Source organism: Rana temporaria, chromosome 4 (genome assembly GCF_905171775.1).
Source record: "Rana temporaria chromosome 4, aRanTem1.1, whole genome shotgun sequence".
Classification (NCBI taxonomy): domain Eukaryota; kingdom Metazoa; phylum Chordata; class Amphibia; order Anura; family Ranidae; genus Rana; species Rana temporaria.
Window position 1 is genome coordinate 21,286,464 of NC_053492.1, and position 15,874 is coordinate 21,302,337.

At 45.9% G+C, this 15,874-nt stretch overlaps 1 protein-coding gene across 7 annotated transcripts in view; it reads right to left on the reverse strand.

The window, feature by feature from the left end:
- Nucleotides 1-388: 388 nt before the first annotated feature.
- HMBOX1 (homeobox containing 1) overlaps nucleotides 389-15,874 on the reverse strand; it is a 199,490-nt gene continuing 184,004 nt past the window's right edge. For 3 of the 7 annotated variants that reach the window (XM_040348107.1, XM_040348103.1, XM_040348104.1), the window contains 2 exons: nucleotides 4,297-4,391; nucleotides 389-2,846 (listed from right to left, as the gene is read on the reverse strand). In XM_040348107.1, coding sequence (XP_040204041.1) covers nucleotides 2,709-2,846; nucleotides 4,297-4,391 — 233 coding nt within the window. In that variant the 3' untranslated portion in view covers nucleotides 389-2,708. Of the gene's footprint in view, nucleotides 2,853-2,968; nucleotides 3,027-4,296; nucleotides 4,392-15,874 lie in introns of all 7 variants that reach the window. The other 4 variants (XM_040348108.1, XM_040348106.1, XM_040348105.1 and 1 more) reach the window with 4 other exon arrangements.

The following is a 15,874-nucleotide window of genomic DNA, read 5'->3' on the forward strand; positions in this document are numbered from 1 at the left end:
AACATCTGCAGCAGCCAGGGAGCTGTAGAATTTATGCAATCAGGAAAGGTCTATTTGTTTAAAGGTATATGAATCTTGAACAAATGCTGGAACTTTGGTTAAATCCACAAGCAAATCTTCACAGAGGGCCAACGTGTTTCGGCTGTTAGACCTTAGTCGTGGCTACGACTAAGGCTCAATAGCCAAAACGTGTTAGCCCTCTGTGAAGATTTGCTTGTGGATTTAACCAAGGTGCCAGCAATTCTTCAAGATTCAGATTCTACAGGGCTCACATTGGCGGATAGCTTGAGCACCGGTAAACACATTCAATGTAATTAAGAAGTGGAGGTTGTAGTGCTATGTGTCTTGTTTTCAGTCTTTTAAAGGTATGCCGTCTTTCATTTTTTTCCTCAAAATAACAAGGTCACCTTACACCTACTAGTTAAACACCCATAAATCTGCAATTTTCCCATCTGTGAACTATCACAGTCAATCAATTTATCAATGGCAGTGACCTTTATAGCTTTATTCCATGCTGCCCGCCCTACAGAAAAGTTGTCATGGGAGGAGGTCCGAGTAATGGCTGCCAGTGGTAAACACAAGGCTGCAGATGACAATACAAAAGGTATAATTAGTGTGCAATCCACCTTAAATCTCATTCTAGCTTAATTTATTTAACATTATCATCAAATATAACACAACGTGATCGTTTTGGCACTTTTGTATTGTTTGAAAACAAGGCGGTCTATGCAAAAATTCCCTTTTAAACAAGTCTGTGAAATTTCAAGCACTAATCTTCTACATTTCAGCTGCGAAAACACCAGATTTTAGCAGACAGCAATAGGGTAGCTCATAGGCAGGAATGTACTACAGATTTGTTTAAGTTAAAAAGTGACGCCTTAGGCATTTTATAAATTGGAGAATGCCTAAATCACAAAAGGACACCAGTTCTTTATATTTAAGAAAGACATACAGAATAATGAAAAAAACAAACAGAAAATCTATTGCCGTAGACACAAGAACAAATAAAAGTGCTTTGTTAGGCAACTGCCAACCTCCAAAAATATATTGGGACACATCATTCGCAAAATTAATACTGTAGTCAGGGCAGTTTCAATTAAAAGGCATATTTTGGAGAGACAAGAAGAGAGTACTGCCTTACCAGCCAGACCTCTATCAAAGTCCGTTGTACGTGGCTCAAACGTGGTTGATGGCTGGTTTAGCATACAAACTTTGGAGCCAATAAGAGTCTGTAACAGAGCAACTTAAGTGCTTATCTTGCTGTTCTGCATCTTAGTGTTTTTACAATAAAGAAAACAGCTGTCATAATTTAGAAATAAGGGCTTTTTCTGTTGTGTCCACCACCATTTGTCAAAGAATTATAAGTTCCAGCGTGTGGCAGGGCTTCCTTGACAAACGGTGGGCCACCACCGTAAACCTATGTTTGTTTAGAAGAGCCATTCTCAACCAGGGTTATGTGGAACCCTAGTGTTTCTCCAGCGGTTTCTAGGGGTTCCTTGAGCTGCGGCTGATTAATCTACCATTTGATGGTGCATTCATAGGTCCAGGGCCACCAACATTTGGCAAAGCCAACTGAGGACACCAATTATCTTTTTTACCATCTGTAAAGATGGCATTCTGGCCACCAATGTAAAGGACATTGTTCCCACTGGTCACCAAGGTGAGGGACATTGTTTCCACTGGCCACCAAGGTAAGGGACATTGTTCCCACTAACCACCAAAGTAAGGGACATTGTTCGCACTGACCACCAAGGTAAGGGACATTTTTCTAACTGACCACCAAGGTAAGGGACATTGTTCCCACTGGCCACCAAGGTAAGTGAAATTGTTCCCACTGGCCAGCAAGGTAAGGGACATTCCACTCACTGGCCACCAGTGCAAAGAACATTGTTCCCACTGGCCACCAAGGTAAGGGACATTCCACTCACTGGCCACCAGTGTAAAGGACATTCCTCCCACTGGCCACCAATTTAAGGGACATTCTTCCACTGGTCACCAATGTAAAGAGCAATCTTCCTGCTGACCACCATCATAGGGGGCATTTTTCCCCATTGACCAACCCCCTCCCCCAAAGAATTGGTCTTCGCAGGAGTTCTACGAGAACTAAAATGTATTTCCTCTGGGCTAAAAAGGTTGAGAAAGGCTGATCTAGACATTCAGACAAAAATTTGCGCAATAATTATTTTGCAAATGCAATGGATGCTGGTAGGAACTGGCAACCAACTTAAATAATACAGGATTAAGATAAAAAAATTGAATTCTCAGGCTAAGGCAGTCTGCCAACTGAAGCATCTTACCCCGTATTTCACATACTTAGTCGTGTCTTCATACATTGCTTCAACGCTCCCTACGTTCGAGAAAGTCTTTAAAAAAATACACTTAAAAGGTGCTTAAGGAAAGAGAAGCATAAGGTGGGGGGGCTGGAAGCACTTGTAAAATTGGAATGCCTGAATGGAGTCAAATGTTCTAGACCCAGGGAAGGGAAGGAATATGGCTAGAATTAATACTGAGAAGAGCGGATGTGAATATGGGCACTATGCCATCTTCACAGGACGAGACCCTACCAGCTAACTTTACGGACAAGAGACTGCAGTTATACTGATATAGGAACACACATTAAGGACCGAGGAAAAAGATTGCTAAGGTGCTACGTCTAAAATCTAAGAAACTTTCGATTTTGACCCTTTCCCCGCTGCAGTTTGGGGGTCTCAGTCATCGTCCAGAGCCTCTGTCTTGATCTCTCCCGTCCCCTGCCGGGCCAGCGCCAGGATGGTGTGGTTGACTGCAGCCATTTCGACGGCTAAGGAGATGGGGTCTTGGTGGTCACTGTGACTGGTGCTGTCATCCTAAGTATGTAAAAGGAAATGAGAAAAGCTAGGTAAATAAAGGGACACTGAGAAATGTTGCCCACTTGACAACAGATAAGACCAGCTTTTTTTTTTTTTTTTTTTTTAAACCCAATTTTTACCTTAATTAGCTGGTGGTCTTGCTAGCTAAACCTCTATGATTGGCAGTATCACCATCTTCTGAAATGAGCCAAACAACATTCATCATCCAGCCAACTTATTATTGTAAGCACCCGTGACAGTGGTAATTAGTTTGTCTTAACACTCTAGCTGCTACATTTGCAGGAGAGCTTGTTCTGTTGAAAATCGGACTTACTGGCTGGATCACCAGATGAAAATTAAGGAAAGAAAAAGAAAACGAATGCAGCCCCCACATCTAAGAACTGGTAAGCTGCAAAATAATAAAGGAATGCTTTAAACGCTTGCCGGCCAGCACGCAACGATCTACGTCGACAATAGCTCGGCTGGGCATATGGTTCCCCTTTAAGACGCAGCATTGTGGGCACGTGCGCCGCAAACTCCGTAAGTTAGACTGCGGTTCTCGCGGATTCGATGTCCACCGGGAGTCCCGCGATCATCTCACTGAGAGGAAGAGCGGGGAAATGCTTGTTTACTAGTGACAGGACACTGATCACAGCTCCCTGTGATCGGGAGCAGTGATAACCGTCGTGTCACACGTAGCCCATCCCCATTACAGTTAGAACACATCCCTAGGACACACTTAACCCCTTTACTGCCAGTGTCAATTACACAGTAATCATTGCATTTTTATAGCACGGATCACTGTATAAATGACAATAATCCCAAAATGGCGTCAAAAGTGTCCGATGTGTTGGCCATAATGTCGCAGTCATGATAAAAATTGGTGATCACCGCCATTACTAGTAAAACAAAATTATTAATAAAAATGCCATAAACTATTCCCCTATTTTGTGGACGCTATAACTTTTGCGCAAGCCATCAAACGCTTATTGCGATTTTTTACCAAAAATAAGTAGAAGAATACATATCGGCCTAAACTGAGGAAAAAAAATGTTTTTTTATACATCTTTTGGGGATATTTATTATAGCAAAAAGTTAAAAATATTGCTTTTCTTTTCAGAATTGTCGCTCTTTTTTTGTTTATATCGCAAAAAAATAAAAACCACAGAGGGGATCAAATACCACCAAAAGAAAGCTCTATTTGTTGGAAAAAAAGAACGTCAATTTTGTTTGGGAACCACGTCGCACGACCGTGCAATTGTCAGTTAAAGTGACGCAGTGCCGAATCGCAAAAAGTGCTCTGGTCTTTGGGCAGCCAAATGATCCGGAGCTGAAGTGGTTAAGTAAACCTGAGCAGATCTTAAAAAGAAAGGACATTTCCCATACTGTCCTGCAGATCACACAGAAAACAAATGAAGAGTCTCTAGGCAGACGGACCAGCTTATAGTACAAAAGCAGAGAGGCTCACCTGTTCAGAGTAATCGTTGCCATCCACGTCATCACTATTCGAATGCCCTCCTGGACTTTGGACATCGATCCCATGACTCTCCAGGATTGCTGCTTCTTCGAAAAAAGCAAATATGGCCCTAAAATTATCTGCACTGGTATTAAAAACCACCAAAAGCAACATTTATTTTGAAAATAGCTGCACAGCAAGACAAAGGATACAGCCTGGCTTGACCGGACAGTGGCTGGGACATAACACGGATTACTAATACAAAGTGCAGCCACCATGCCCTCAACCTGACCACCCAGTGAGTTGCACCATAACCTCCCATGGCTGTGTAGCTACACTCTAATGCCGCGTACACGCGATCGGACATTCCGACAACAAAACTGTTGATAATTTTTCCTGACGGATGTTGGCTCAAACTTGTCTTGTATACACACGGTCACACAAATGTTGCTCGGAAATTCCAAATGTCAAGAACGCGGGACGTACAACACTACGACGAAACCAGAAAAATTAAGTACAATGATTCCGAGCATGTGTCTAATTGATTCCCGAGGATGCGTAGGATTTTTTGTGCATCGGAATTGCATACACACATTTGGAATTTCCGACCACAATTTTTGTCGGAAAAATTAAGAACCAGCTCTCAAACATTTGTTGCTGGAAATTCCGACAGTAAATGTCCGATGGAGCCTACACACGGTCAAAATATGCGACCAAAAGCTCACATCGAACATTTGATGTCGGAAATTCCTATCGTGTGTGCGCGGCATAAAGCAGCCATTCTCTACCAGGGTTCCATGGAACTATAGGGCTCTCTCCTAGGGGTTTCTTTTAGTTAGAACTTATTGACCTCCCATCTGATTGTGCCTGCATAGCTCCAGGGCCAACACCACTTGGCATGACACCAATGTGACGGGAGGCATTCTGACCCACACAGTAAGACGGACGTTCTTGTCGCCCGCCAACAATATAAGGGGCTTTCTTCCTACTGACCGCCAACTAATTTAAGCAAGGGTTCCCTGAGACCTGGAAATATCCTTATAACCAACCACTATGGCAGTACGTTAGAAAGGATGAGAATGGGTTTACATCCACTTTAAGGACTTCTCTGATGTAAAAAAAAAGCTGCTATAGAGTACTACTGCAGAAGAGCATAGAGCTATATGCTGGCCACTAAGATAATTGGCATAGTGTACAACCCTGATGCTTCAAAGGATGCGGATAGGAGGCGACCATGTACCATACTTGGTGGACCTGCTCGAAAATCAAGGACTTCTGGAACGGAGTGATCTACTCTGACTTCTGTTAACCTTTCCAACAATGCTAAATCAGCACTCCAACGTTCTGGCGGATAATATCGCTAGGCACACTCAAACTCTCATCCTTTATAATTAACTTGCCGCGAAGATGTCCATCACAAAAGCCTGGTAAACTCCTGTGGTGGACATTGCCATGACCGAACACAAGCTATCTAGATAATGTTACATGAAAAACTAGTGAGTTATACTATGTGATAGGCATGCCAGATGTGGAATAATCTAGAACCCCTGGATTAGATACTTTACAATCACATGATCTGGAGGCCTATATGGGGAGTTGGGTGTCGGGTTAGTCAGAGCAACTTTCCCCTTTCTGACTTGTTCCTCCATCCTCACCTTGATCACACATCTTGACCTTTCTTTCCATCTCCCCCCCCCCCCCATTTCTTTTTTATTTTACTTTTCCTAGCTTTTGTTCTAAGCTTTATATGCTTAAATAACATGGGATGATCTTTTATACTTCATGATGAGCGCACAATTTATGGTCTACTATTACTATTGGCAACTTGCCAAATGTATTCTGTTATGATGGTCGCTTCTTCACTTGACTTACTGAAAATGTGCTTGGAAGTGAATGAGTCTCTTTGATACCTCCCACTTATTTGGATTTATCTTGTTCCTTGTCAGACAGCATATTAGATGGCCCCAGGAGTCTAAGGCAGCGTTTCTCACTCCAGTATACAGAGAGGAGGAAGAGAGCACAGTCTGCACCTCCTCCCGGCTCTCCAATTCCGTCATTAGCTAAACTTCTGTTGGCAATACAGAATGCTGTGAGAGCTGCCCAACCTGTACTTCACAACTAATAGCTTTATTGGTTGACAGGACACGGGACGGGCAGCCCATACAGCATTACGGGTTGCTGACAGGAGTATAGAGATAGCAACAGATGAGAAAGCTGAGAGAAGGTGAGGGCTATGCTCTCTTACAAACATCCGACTTACAAACGACTCCTACTTACAAATGTAGGGAGACAACAGGAAGTGAGGGGAAATCTACCCCTAGGAAGGGAAATTCTCTCCTGTAATGCCGCGTACACACGGTTGGAACTTCTGATGGAAAAAAAGTCAGACGTAATTTTTTTAATCGGATATTCCGACAGTGCGCATGCCCCATTGGACTTTATCTGACGGACTTAGAAAGAGAGCATGTTCTCTTTTTTTTCGCGACGGAAGGAAATTCCGTTTGTCTGTATGGAATTCCGAAAAAAAAAACATGCATGCTCGGAAACAATTCGATGCATGCTCAGAAGCATTGAACTTAGTTTTTCTAGGCTCGGTGTAGTGTTGTACGTCGCCGAGTTTTTGACGGTCGAAAGTCCAGAGAACTTTTGTGTGACCGTGTGTATGCAAGCCAAGCTTAAGCGGAATTCCGTCAGAAAAACCCGTCAGAGTTTATTGTGTGTATGCGGCATAAGAGTTAATATGGGAAAAAGGTGTCCCCACTGATGCTTTATCACCAATCCTCGTTTCCCTAATAACCCCAAATTTTCTAAATCCAATTGTCATTGGGACAGAAAGTGAGGTGCAATCTTCTGAACAGATGCACACAGACGGCAAAACAAATGTTACAGGAGTGATAACCCTTCCCTATGTTTTGCAAAAAAGATTAAACATTGATTTTTTGGCTGGAGCTACACTTAAAAAATTTACCTGTTCCAAATTACAAACAGATTCAACTTAACAACAAGCCTACAGTCCCCATCTTGTTTGTAACCCGGGGACCGCCTGTACTGGATTTAATGCAGAGCGAGTTTTTCATCCTTTTGCCACAGGATCTGAGGGCATTTTGGGGCACCCCGATTGAGAAATGCTGGTCTAGACACTCATTTGTACCCTTAGCGCTCTTTCACACGGGCGGCCCGTTCAGGTCCGCCTGGCAGGTTTTTTTGGCGGACCTGAACGAGCGCTCCGTGATCCTCTATGGAGCCGCGGATGTCAGCGGTGACATGCCCGCTGACATCCGACCCGCTCCGATCCGCCAAAGTGTGACGGAGGAAAAACCTACTTTTCCAATCCGTCTGGCGGATCGGGTGAACACGGACAGACGGTCCGTGTTCATCCGATCCGCCCATAGGGGAGAGCGGAGAAAAGACAGGGCGGTCCCTGCACAGTGTGCGGGGACCGCCCTGTCATACGCCGGCTCAGCGGGGATCAACGGAGCGATCCCCGCTAAAGCAATGGGGAGATTACTGATCTGCCCCATGTGAAAGGGGCTTTAGACCGCTTTCCATTTTACTAAAAATGATTGAAACAAAAACACGGGCTTAATTCTGCACACAAAAGTGGCAACGAGTGAATTTATATGAACATGGTATGTTAGGCCGCATGGTCAAGGTGACCAAGGCCATTAAAAACTCATCTCCCTTTGCCCCTTACTATCAACGCAGGAAAAACAATGGACTGTGCACTATACAGGCAATTAAAAAAATAAATGGACCTCCTTAAAAAAAAAAAAAACACAAAAAAAAAAAAAAACACAAAAAAAAGCTAATTATCCCTTGAAAAAAATTCACAATATATCACTAGCTTCCAAACTGACAGTAGACACATTGCCAAATCTGCTAAATTATGCTAATCTGTGGCTAAATTTGTTACTGGCTTCACTAATGATTATTCTGATGCATATGTATAGTCTAATTACATATGCGCACAAGAACATGTATACCCTTATATTCCGGTGTAGGCAGCATACAACAAAGAATGCATGTATGTGCTACACATTAGTTTAATACCCGCTCTATAGATTTATCCCCCTCGGCTATCGCTCTTTCTCCGAGTTAGCGTTAAGCTCTTGTTGGCTATCACCAGCAATTAAAATCCTTGTGATCCGTCTCTAGCAAGCATGAAGCAATATTGGACAGTCTCTGAAGGCCATGGCAACAATATAGTAAAATATCAGTATGTCAAGTGAAGGTCTATTTAAGGATCCCAGGTGGTGTTCAAAAATTAGCCACAAAGGCATCTTAAAATGAGACGAGCCATTTGCTACCTGTGGCGCACAAGTGCTGCTTGAAGCCGAGAGCGTCGCTTGCATTTCATCAAGATGTCTATTGCCAGGCTGTATTAAATCCCATTTAGCGATGCAGGCAGAGGAGTGTGTGCGGTGGCCATATCTCAGAGCGACAATTCAGGGTCAAGCACCGGGCACCACAAGATCAGCCTGGCGTGTAAACCTGAATGTTATCTAAAAGCCTAAACCACGGGTGGAGAGGTCCTGGATGTGCAAAGCACAGGAACCGACATGTCTTTTCCCCATGCTGCTGGTTTCAAAAACTACAACTCTAAAGTCTACGATAAAGGAAATGTATACTAAATAAAACAGGCCGCCATCGCCGATTTCCTTCCAAACATGGAGAGGGGGGCGTTAACCTTTGTGTTACCATCACTCATGGTGTTAGTTTCACAGGCACTTGCTTATGGGGGACTAAGCTGTAATCAGGCAAGCTATCAAAATATATCAAAATATCAATATACACCAATCAGTCATACCGTTATGACCACCCAAAATTTAGTAGGTTCCCTTTCTGCCAACAAAACACCCCTGACCCGCCGAGTCATGGACACCACTATACCTCCGATTGTGTGATGTGGTATCTGGCACCAAGCTATCAATAGCAAATCAATGCCTCTGCCAGCTTGCCGTCTTACCATAGTGCATTCTGGTGCACCAATCAAACCAAATCTTGAACCATTTTTGCAGTGTAAGGGCACATTATCGTGCTAAAAGAGGCCACTGCCATCAGAAATACCATTTCCATGAAGGGGTTTCGGTAGGTGGTACATATCAAGTAACTTTCACATGAATGGCAGGACCTAAGATTTCCCAGCAGAACTTTGCCCAAAGCATCCCACTGGCTTGCCTTCTTCCCATACTGCATCCTGGTGCCATCTCTTCCCCAGGTAAACGACTCACACAAACTTGGCCATCCACAAGATATAAAGAAAACGTGATTTGTCAGAGCAGGCAACCCTCTCCCATTGCTTTGTGATCCAGGTCTCATTGCTCATGTGTCCATTGTAGGTGCATTTGGCTGTGGACATGGGTCACCATGGACACCCTGATCGGTCTGTGACTACATAGCCCAGGGGTGCCCAACCTTTTAAAGAGCAAGGGCCACTTAAGCGACTTGGTAACCGGTCGCGGGGCCACAATGTGCGGAATGGGCAGATGACAGATCCGTGTCCTCTGTACTCTATAGGCCCTCCAATATGATCAGATGGAAAGGGATCTTCTTCTTTATTTTTTTTTTTAGCAGATTGGATTGGATGTAGGCAGGTGTAAATGAACACAAGTCCATTTATATCTACTGCGCCAAAGAAGTGACTGGAGGGTTCGATTGGGTCAGAACAATCGTGTGAAAGGGGCCCAAGGCTGCTTTCACAATGATGCCCTGTGGTTTACCCACACCGCGGGTGCAGCGCACTGCACCTGCAGCTTTCCTGCACTTTGCGACAGACTACTATTATATCCTTCAGGCGTGTTGCACTTTCTGAAAGTGCACCAAACATGCAGGCAGTAACAGAAGCCTATGGCAGAGTGCAGCTAACCCTGCAGATCAGTTTGAAAGCAGCCCAGTAACCTCTGCAGAACAGGTATGCCCATATATACTGTGATTTTAGTAATAAACGTACCTTTAATAACATTCTTCAATTTAGGCATCACCGGCTGCTGCTGTCCCAGGAAGAGTGCATTTGGTATCACTTCGACTGCGTCAGGAGCTGGTGCTATACAGAAAGCATCGGCTTATGCAGCTCCGCAGCCGCTTGCTTTCTCTACTGCTTGCTCCATTCACAACACTGATGCTCTGGTATGGCGATCTGGGCTTCCCATGCCAGAGCAGGAGATTGCGGGCCACATCAGAGGGCTCAGTGGGCCACATGTGGCCCCCGGGCCACTGGTTGGGCAGCCCCCTACACAATCTGTGATACACTGTGTATTCTCATACCTTTCTATCAGAAGAACATCAACTGTTTCAGCAATTTGAGCTACTTCCATTGGACTGGACTACACAGGCCAGCCTTCGCTCCCCATGTACATCAAAGAGCCTTAGCCCCCACATGACCCAGTCACCGGTTTTCCTTTCTTGGACCACTTTTGCAGGGTCGATCCTAGGCAGGGTGCACTGCACCCAGGCGCCTGCAGAGGTGGGGGCGCCAAACATCTAACAGACTCTCTAACAGAAGCCCTCTCTGTGTCCATCACAGAGGCCCCCCTCCAGGTCCCAATAAAGTACTCTGCTTCTCTTCCTGTATTTTGTTTATTGTTAAGAGATCATGTAAGGATCCCAGGGTAATGAAGACTTCGTCGGGGAGCATCTCTGTGGTTGAGTCATTGCCATAAAAAAAGGGATTTTTAATACAGCTTACCTGTAAAATCCTTTTCTTGGAGTACATCACGGGACACAGAGCAGCATATTCATTACTATGTGGGTTATATGGAGTACCTTCAGGTGTTGACACTGGCAATCTCAAACAGGAAATGCCCCTCCCTATATAACCCCCTCCCATAGGAGGAGTACCTCAGTTTTGTAGCAAGCAGTATGCCTCCCAAAATGGTCCCCAAAAAGAGGGGTGGGAGCTCTGTGTCCCGTGATGTACTCCAAGAAAAGGATTTTACAGGTAAGCTGTATTAAAAATCCCTTTTTCTTTATCGTACATCACGGGACACAGAGCAGCATATTCATTACTATGTGGGATGTCCCAAAGCAATGCTCACAATGAGGGGAGGGAGAACATCTCCAAGACAAAAGGATTTAATTTAGAGAAATACTCAAATCATAATAAATCCAACTTAGTTGAGAAAAATAATCTTAAATTTTAATTTTAACTCAAAAAAGAGGAGCCCCCGGAATCCGAGGGTCTCAAACTGCAGCCTGCAGCACTGCCTGCCCAAAGGCTGTATCAGTATTCCTTCTTACGTCCAACTGGTAGAATTTTGTAAACGTGTGGACAGAAGACCAGGTTGCCGCCTTGCAAACTTGAGCCATAGAGATCTGGTGATGTGCTGCCCAGGAGGCGCCCATGGCCCTAGTAGAATGAGCCTTTAATGATACTGGAGGAGGCAACCCTTTCAAGCCGTAGGCCTGAGTGATTAATTGCTTAATCCACCTAGAAATGGTGGATCTTGCAGCTGCCTGCCCCTTCTTGGGCCCATCCGGTAATATGAACAGCACATCTGTTTTCCGGATCTTCTTTGTAGCTTTAAGATAGGCCTTCATGGCCCTGACGATATCCAAGGTATGCAGCAACCCTTCCTTTCTGGAAGTAGGTTTAGGGAAGAAGGATGGTAATACCAAATCCTGGTTCAAATGAAAACTGGATATAACCTTCGGTAGGAAGGAAGGATGAGGGCGAAGAACGACCCTGTCCTTGTGAAAAATAAGATATGGTTCCTTACAGGATAAGGCCGCCAGTTCCGATACTCTTCTTGCGGAAACTATGGCGACCAAAAATACTAACTTCCTTGTCAGTAAAACCAAAGGAATTTCAGCCAACGGCTCAAACGGTTGTTTCTGTAAACTTGACAGAACAAGGTTTAAATCCCACGGGCAAAGCGGGGATTTAACTGGAGGTTTAATACGTAAGACCCCTTGAAGGAAGGTCTTAACCAGCGAGTGGGTGGCCAGCGGCCGCTGAAACCACACTGACAGAGCAGAAATCTGTCCTTTGATTGTGCTTAATGCCAATCCTTTATCCACTCCTAGCTGGAGAAAACTTAAAACTCTATCAATGGTGAATTTGCGAGAAAGCCATCGCTTGGACTCACACCAGCCTACATAGGCCTTCCAGACCCTGTAATAAATCACCCTAGAGACCGGTTTCCTGGCTCTGATTAGGGTAGAGATTACCTTCTGAGACAGACCTCTACCCCTGAGAATCAGGGATTCAGCTTCCAGGCCGTCAAATTTAGATGCCGTAAGGCAGGGTGGAGGATCGGACCTTGCGATAGCAGGTCTGGCCGTAGAGGAAGAGTCCAAGGGTCTCCCACTACCATCCTTAAGATTAGTGAGTACCATGCCCTTCTGGGCCATGCTGGAGCTACCAGGATGACTGGTATGTGCTCCACCCGGATCCTGCGCAGCAGGCGGGGTAGTAACTGGAGCGGGGGGAAACGCATAAAGAAGTTTGAACTGATGCCAAGGGCAAACCAGAGCATCGGTTCCGCAGGCCATCAGATCCCTTGAGCGGGACATGAACCTGTCTAGCTTCTTGTTGAGTCTCGATGCCATGATATCCACGTCCGGCACTCCCCATTTTTGGCAGAGTGCTTGAAAGGTTTGTGGATGCAGAGACCATTCCCCCGGCAATAGAGTCTGGCGGCTTAATATTGCCGATATGCAGGGCACATGAGCCTCTGCCCCTAGGAGAATCAAGCTCACTTCTCTCTGAGCGGCCTGACTCCTGGTTCCCCCTTGGTGATCTATGTATGCCACTGCCGTGGCATTGTCTGATTGAACTCTCACCGGGAACCCCTGCAATTTCGACGTCCAAGCCCTGAGGGCTAGTCGAACCGCTCTGAGCTCCAAGATGTTGATGGGTAAAAGCTTCTCTGGCCTTGCCCAAATACCTTGGCGAGTGGAACCATCCACAATCGCTCCCCAGCCCGTCAGGCTGGCGTCTGTGGTCACTATCTTCCAAGCCACTGGGTTGAAAGACTTTCCCTTCAGTAGATTCTGAGGGTCTAACCACCAACACAGACTTTGCCGGACTCTTGATGAGAGTGGCAACGGGATATCCAAGGCCTGTGGCCTTCTGCTCCATGCTGACAGGATGGCTGCCTGCAGGATGCGAGTGTGGCTCTGGGCATATGGCACCGCCTCGAATGTAGCCCCCATCTTGCCTAGTAGTCTCATACATAGGCGAATAGTCGGTTCTTTCTTGCTTAGAACCAGTAGGATTAATTCCTTGATGGCTTTGACCTTCCTCAGAGGTAGGAACACCCTTTGTTGTTCTGTGTCTAATCTCATGCCGAGATATTCCAACTGCCTTGTGGGCTGGAATGCTGACTTTTCTCGATTTAGGACCCAGCCGAACCTCTCGAGGTATTGGACCGTGAGGGCCACTGCTCGCTCCAAGCCGGGAGACGAGTGGTCTATGACTAGGAGGTCGTCCAGGTATGCTAGGATCGTGACCCCTTGGATCCTTAGCTTGGCTAGGATTGGAGCTAGAACCTTCGTAAACACCCGGGGGGCCGTAGCCTCCATTGGGTTGGAGTAGAAACCCAGCCCCTGTTCCAGGACTGGTACCTCTACTATTACTCCCTGGGAAAGTAGATGATCTAGAGCCGATCTTAATGCGGCTCCTTTCTCCAGATCGTTTGGAATCCTCGACTCCTGGAAATGAGGAGGAGGAAACCTTAGGAACTCTAGCTTGTAGCCTGTGGCCACGGAAGACCGTACCCACTCGTCGGGAATGCTGGCTTCCCAAATCTCCGAAAAGAGTCGCAGCCTTCCCCCCACCTTCGTGGGTGGGGGCGCCCCTTCATGAGGTAGACTTGGGGGCTGGTTTTGCTGGCTTGCGAAACCACTGCCTCTTGCCTCTAACAGCCTGTCCTTCTGATCTGCTGTTGAAGCCGAAGTTTGCTCTTGCAGGAGGCCGTCGATACTGCTTGGCATTAGAGGGCCCCTGCCCAGGGGAGGACTGTCGTTTAAACGCAGGCCCCTGAACCTTCTTCTTAGTTGGCAAGAGTGTACTCTTGCCGCTTGAAATGGTCTGAATGTATTTATCTAGGTCCTCTCCGAAGAGCCGTCCTCCATGGAAGGGGAACCCTACCAGGAGCTTCTTGCATGGGGGCTCAGCCTCCCAGCTTTTCAACCATAAGAGTCTTCTCATATGGATAAGGGATAACGATAAACGTGACGCTTGCTGGATGGAATCCTTGATTGCGTCTACCGTAAAACATATGGCCTTAGGGACATCCGAAAATTCTTCTGCCTGCTCGGCAGGAATAAGTTCAAGCATTTGCTTAAATTGATCTGATAAAGCTTGAGCGACTCCAATCGCAGCCACGGCTGGCTGTACTACTGCCCCTGCAGAAGTGAAGGAGTTCTTAAGTAGTGCTTCCAAGCGCTTATCAACTGGATCTTTGAAAACCTGTACGTTCTCTACAGGGCATGTTAACGATTTGTTAACACATGAGATGGCTGCGTCTACTGCAGGAGAAGCCCATCTCTTGGAAAACTTTTCTTCCATAGGATATAAGACAGAAAATTTCTTAGGTGGTAAGAACACCTTGTCTGGTTTGTTCCACTCTTGGAACAAGACTCCCTCCAATAGAGGATGGATCGGGAACACAGCACTGCTTTGAGGCGCCCTCAGTGAGCCCAAAGCTGAAATCGTCGATACCTGGAGATCTGGTACAGGCAGGTTGAATGCCTTATGGACCAAGTCCGTCAAGCCTTGAATCCACCAGCTCTCCCTCAGGGAGACTGCCCCAGACTCCTCTGTATCCGGATCTTCGATCCCTGAACCTACTTGGTCTTTGTCCAAGAGGTCGTCCAATTCCCCAGAGGAAAGGACCTCCTCTTCCGAGGGTCCGCGCACGGGTGACGGAGATCTATTCCGCTTACTACCCCGCATAGCTGCGGCTATCATTTCTCCCATGCTTCTCCGCATCTCATTTAAAGAGGTGAGCAACACCTCCTCCGTGACCATCTTAGGGTTGGGTTGACTCGCGTCAGCTCCAGCCCCAGATCCCGATGGCCCAAAGGCTCCCTGTGGGGAAAGCAGCGGCATAGCTCTGTCCGAGACCTCAGACTCTGTGGGGGAATCCCCACCTTTTGTACCCTCTGGCTTGTTCTTTGATGCCATGGTACAATACCGAGGCACACCTGCTACTTATTGGTACCTGGGACTTATAAATAGTTAAATGCCCAAACACCTGTTTGGGGAATAAAAAATGTTTCCTCTACCCTAGATGACACTTTTTTTTTTTTTTTTTCAAAAAGAAAAAAACTTTTCTTCTTTTTTTTTTTTTTTTTTTTTTTCAATCTTAGGCAAGAAAAAACATTCTATCCCCCTGAGTAGTATTGCCAAAGAAAAGACTATGAGATGGAAAAGAAAAAACAGCCTATTCCTAGGCTAAACCACAATCTTCTGAAGACTGTAGTATTCTTTCTGGCCACTGTGTGTCCTCAGCGCCCCGTGCTTCACTCCAGTCCTTCCTCCCTCAAGCCAAAGTATTGAATGAGCTGTGGCACTAAGGAAGGGCCGCCCCTTCCTTAAACCACTGACCCGCCCTTCCCCCCCAGCTAAAACGGCGCCAAATGCGCC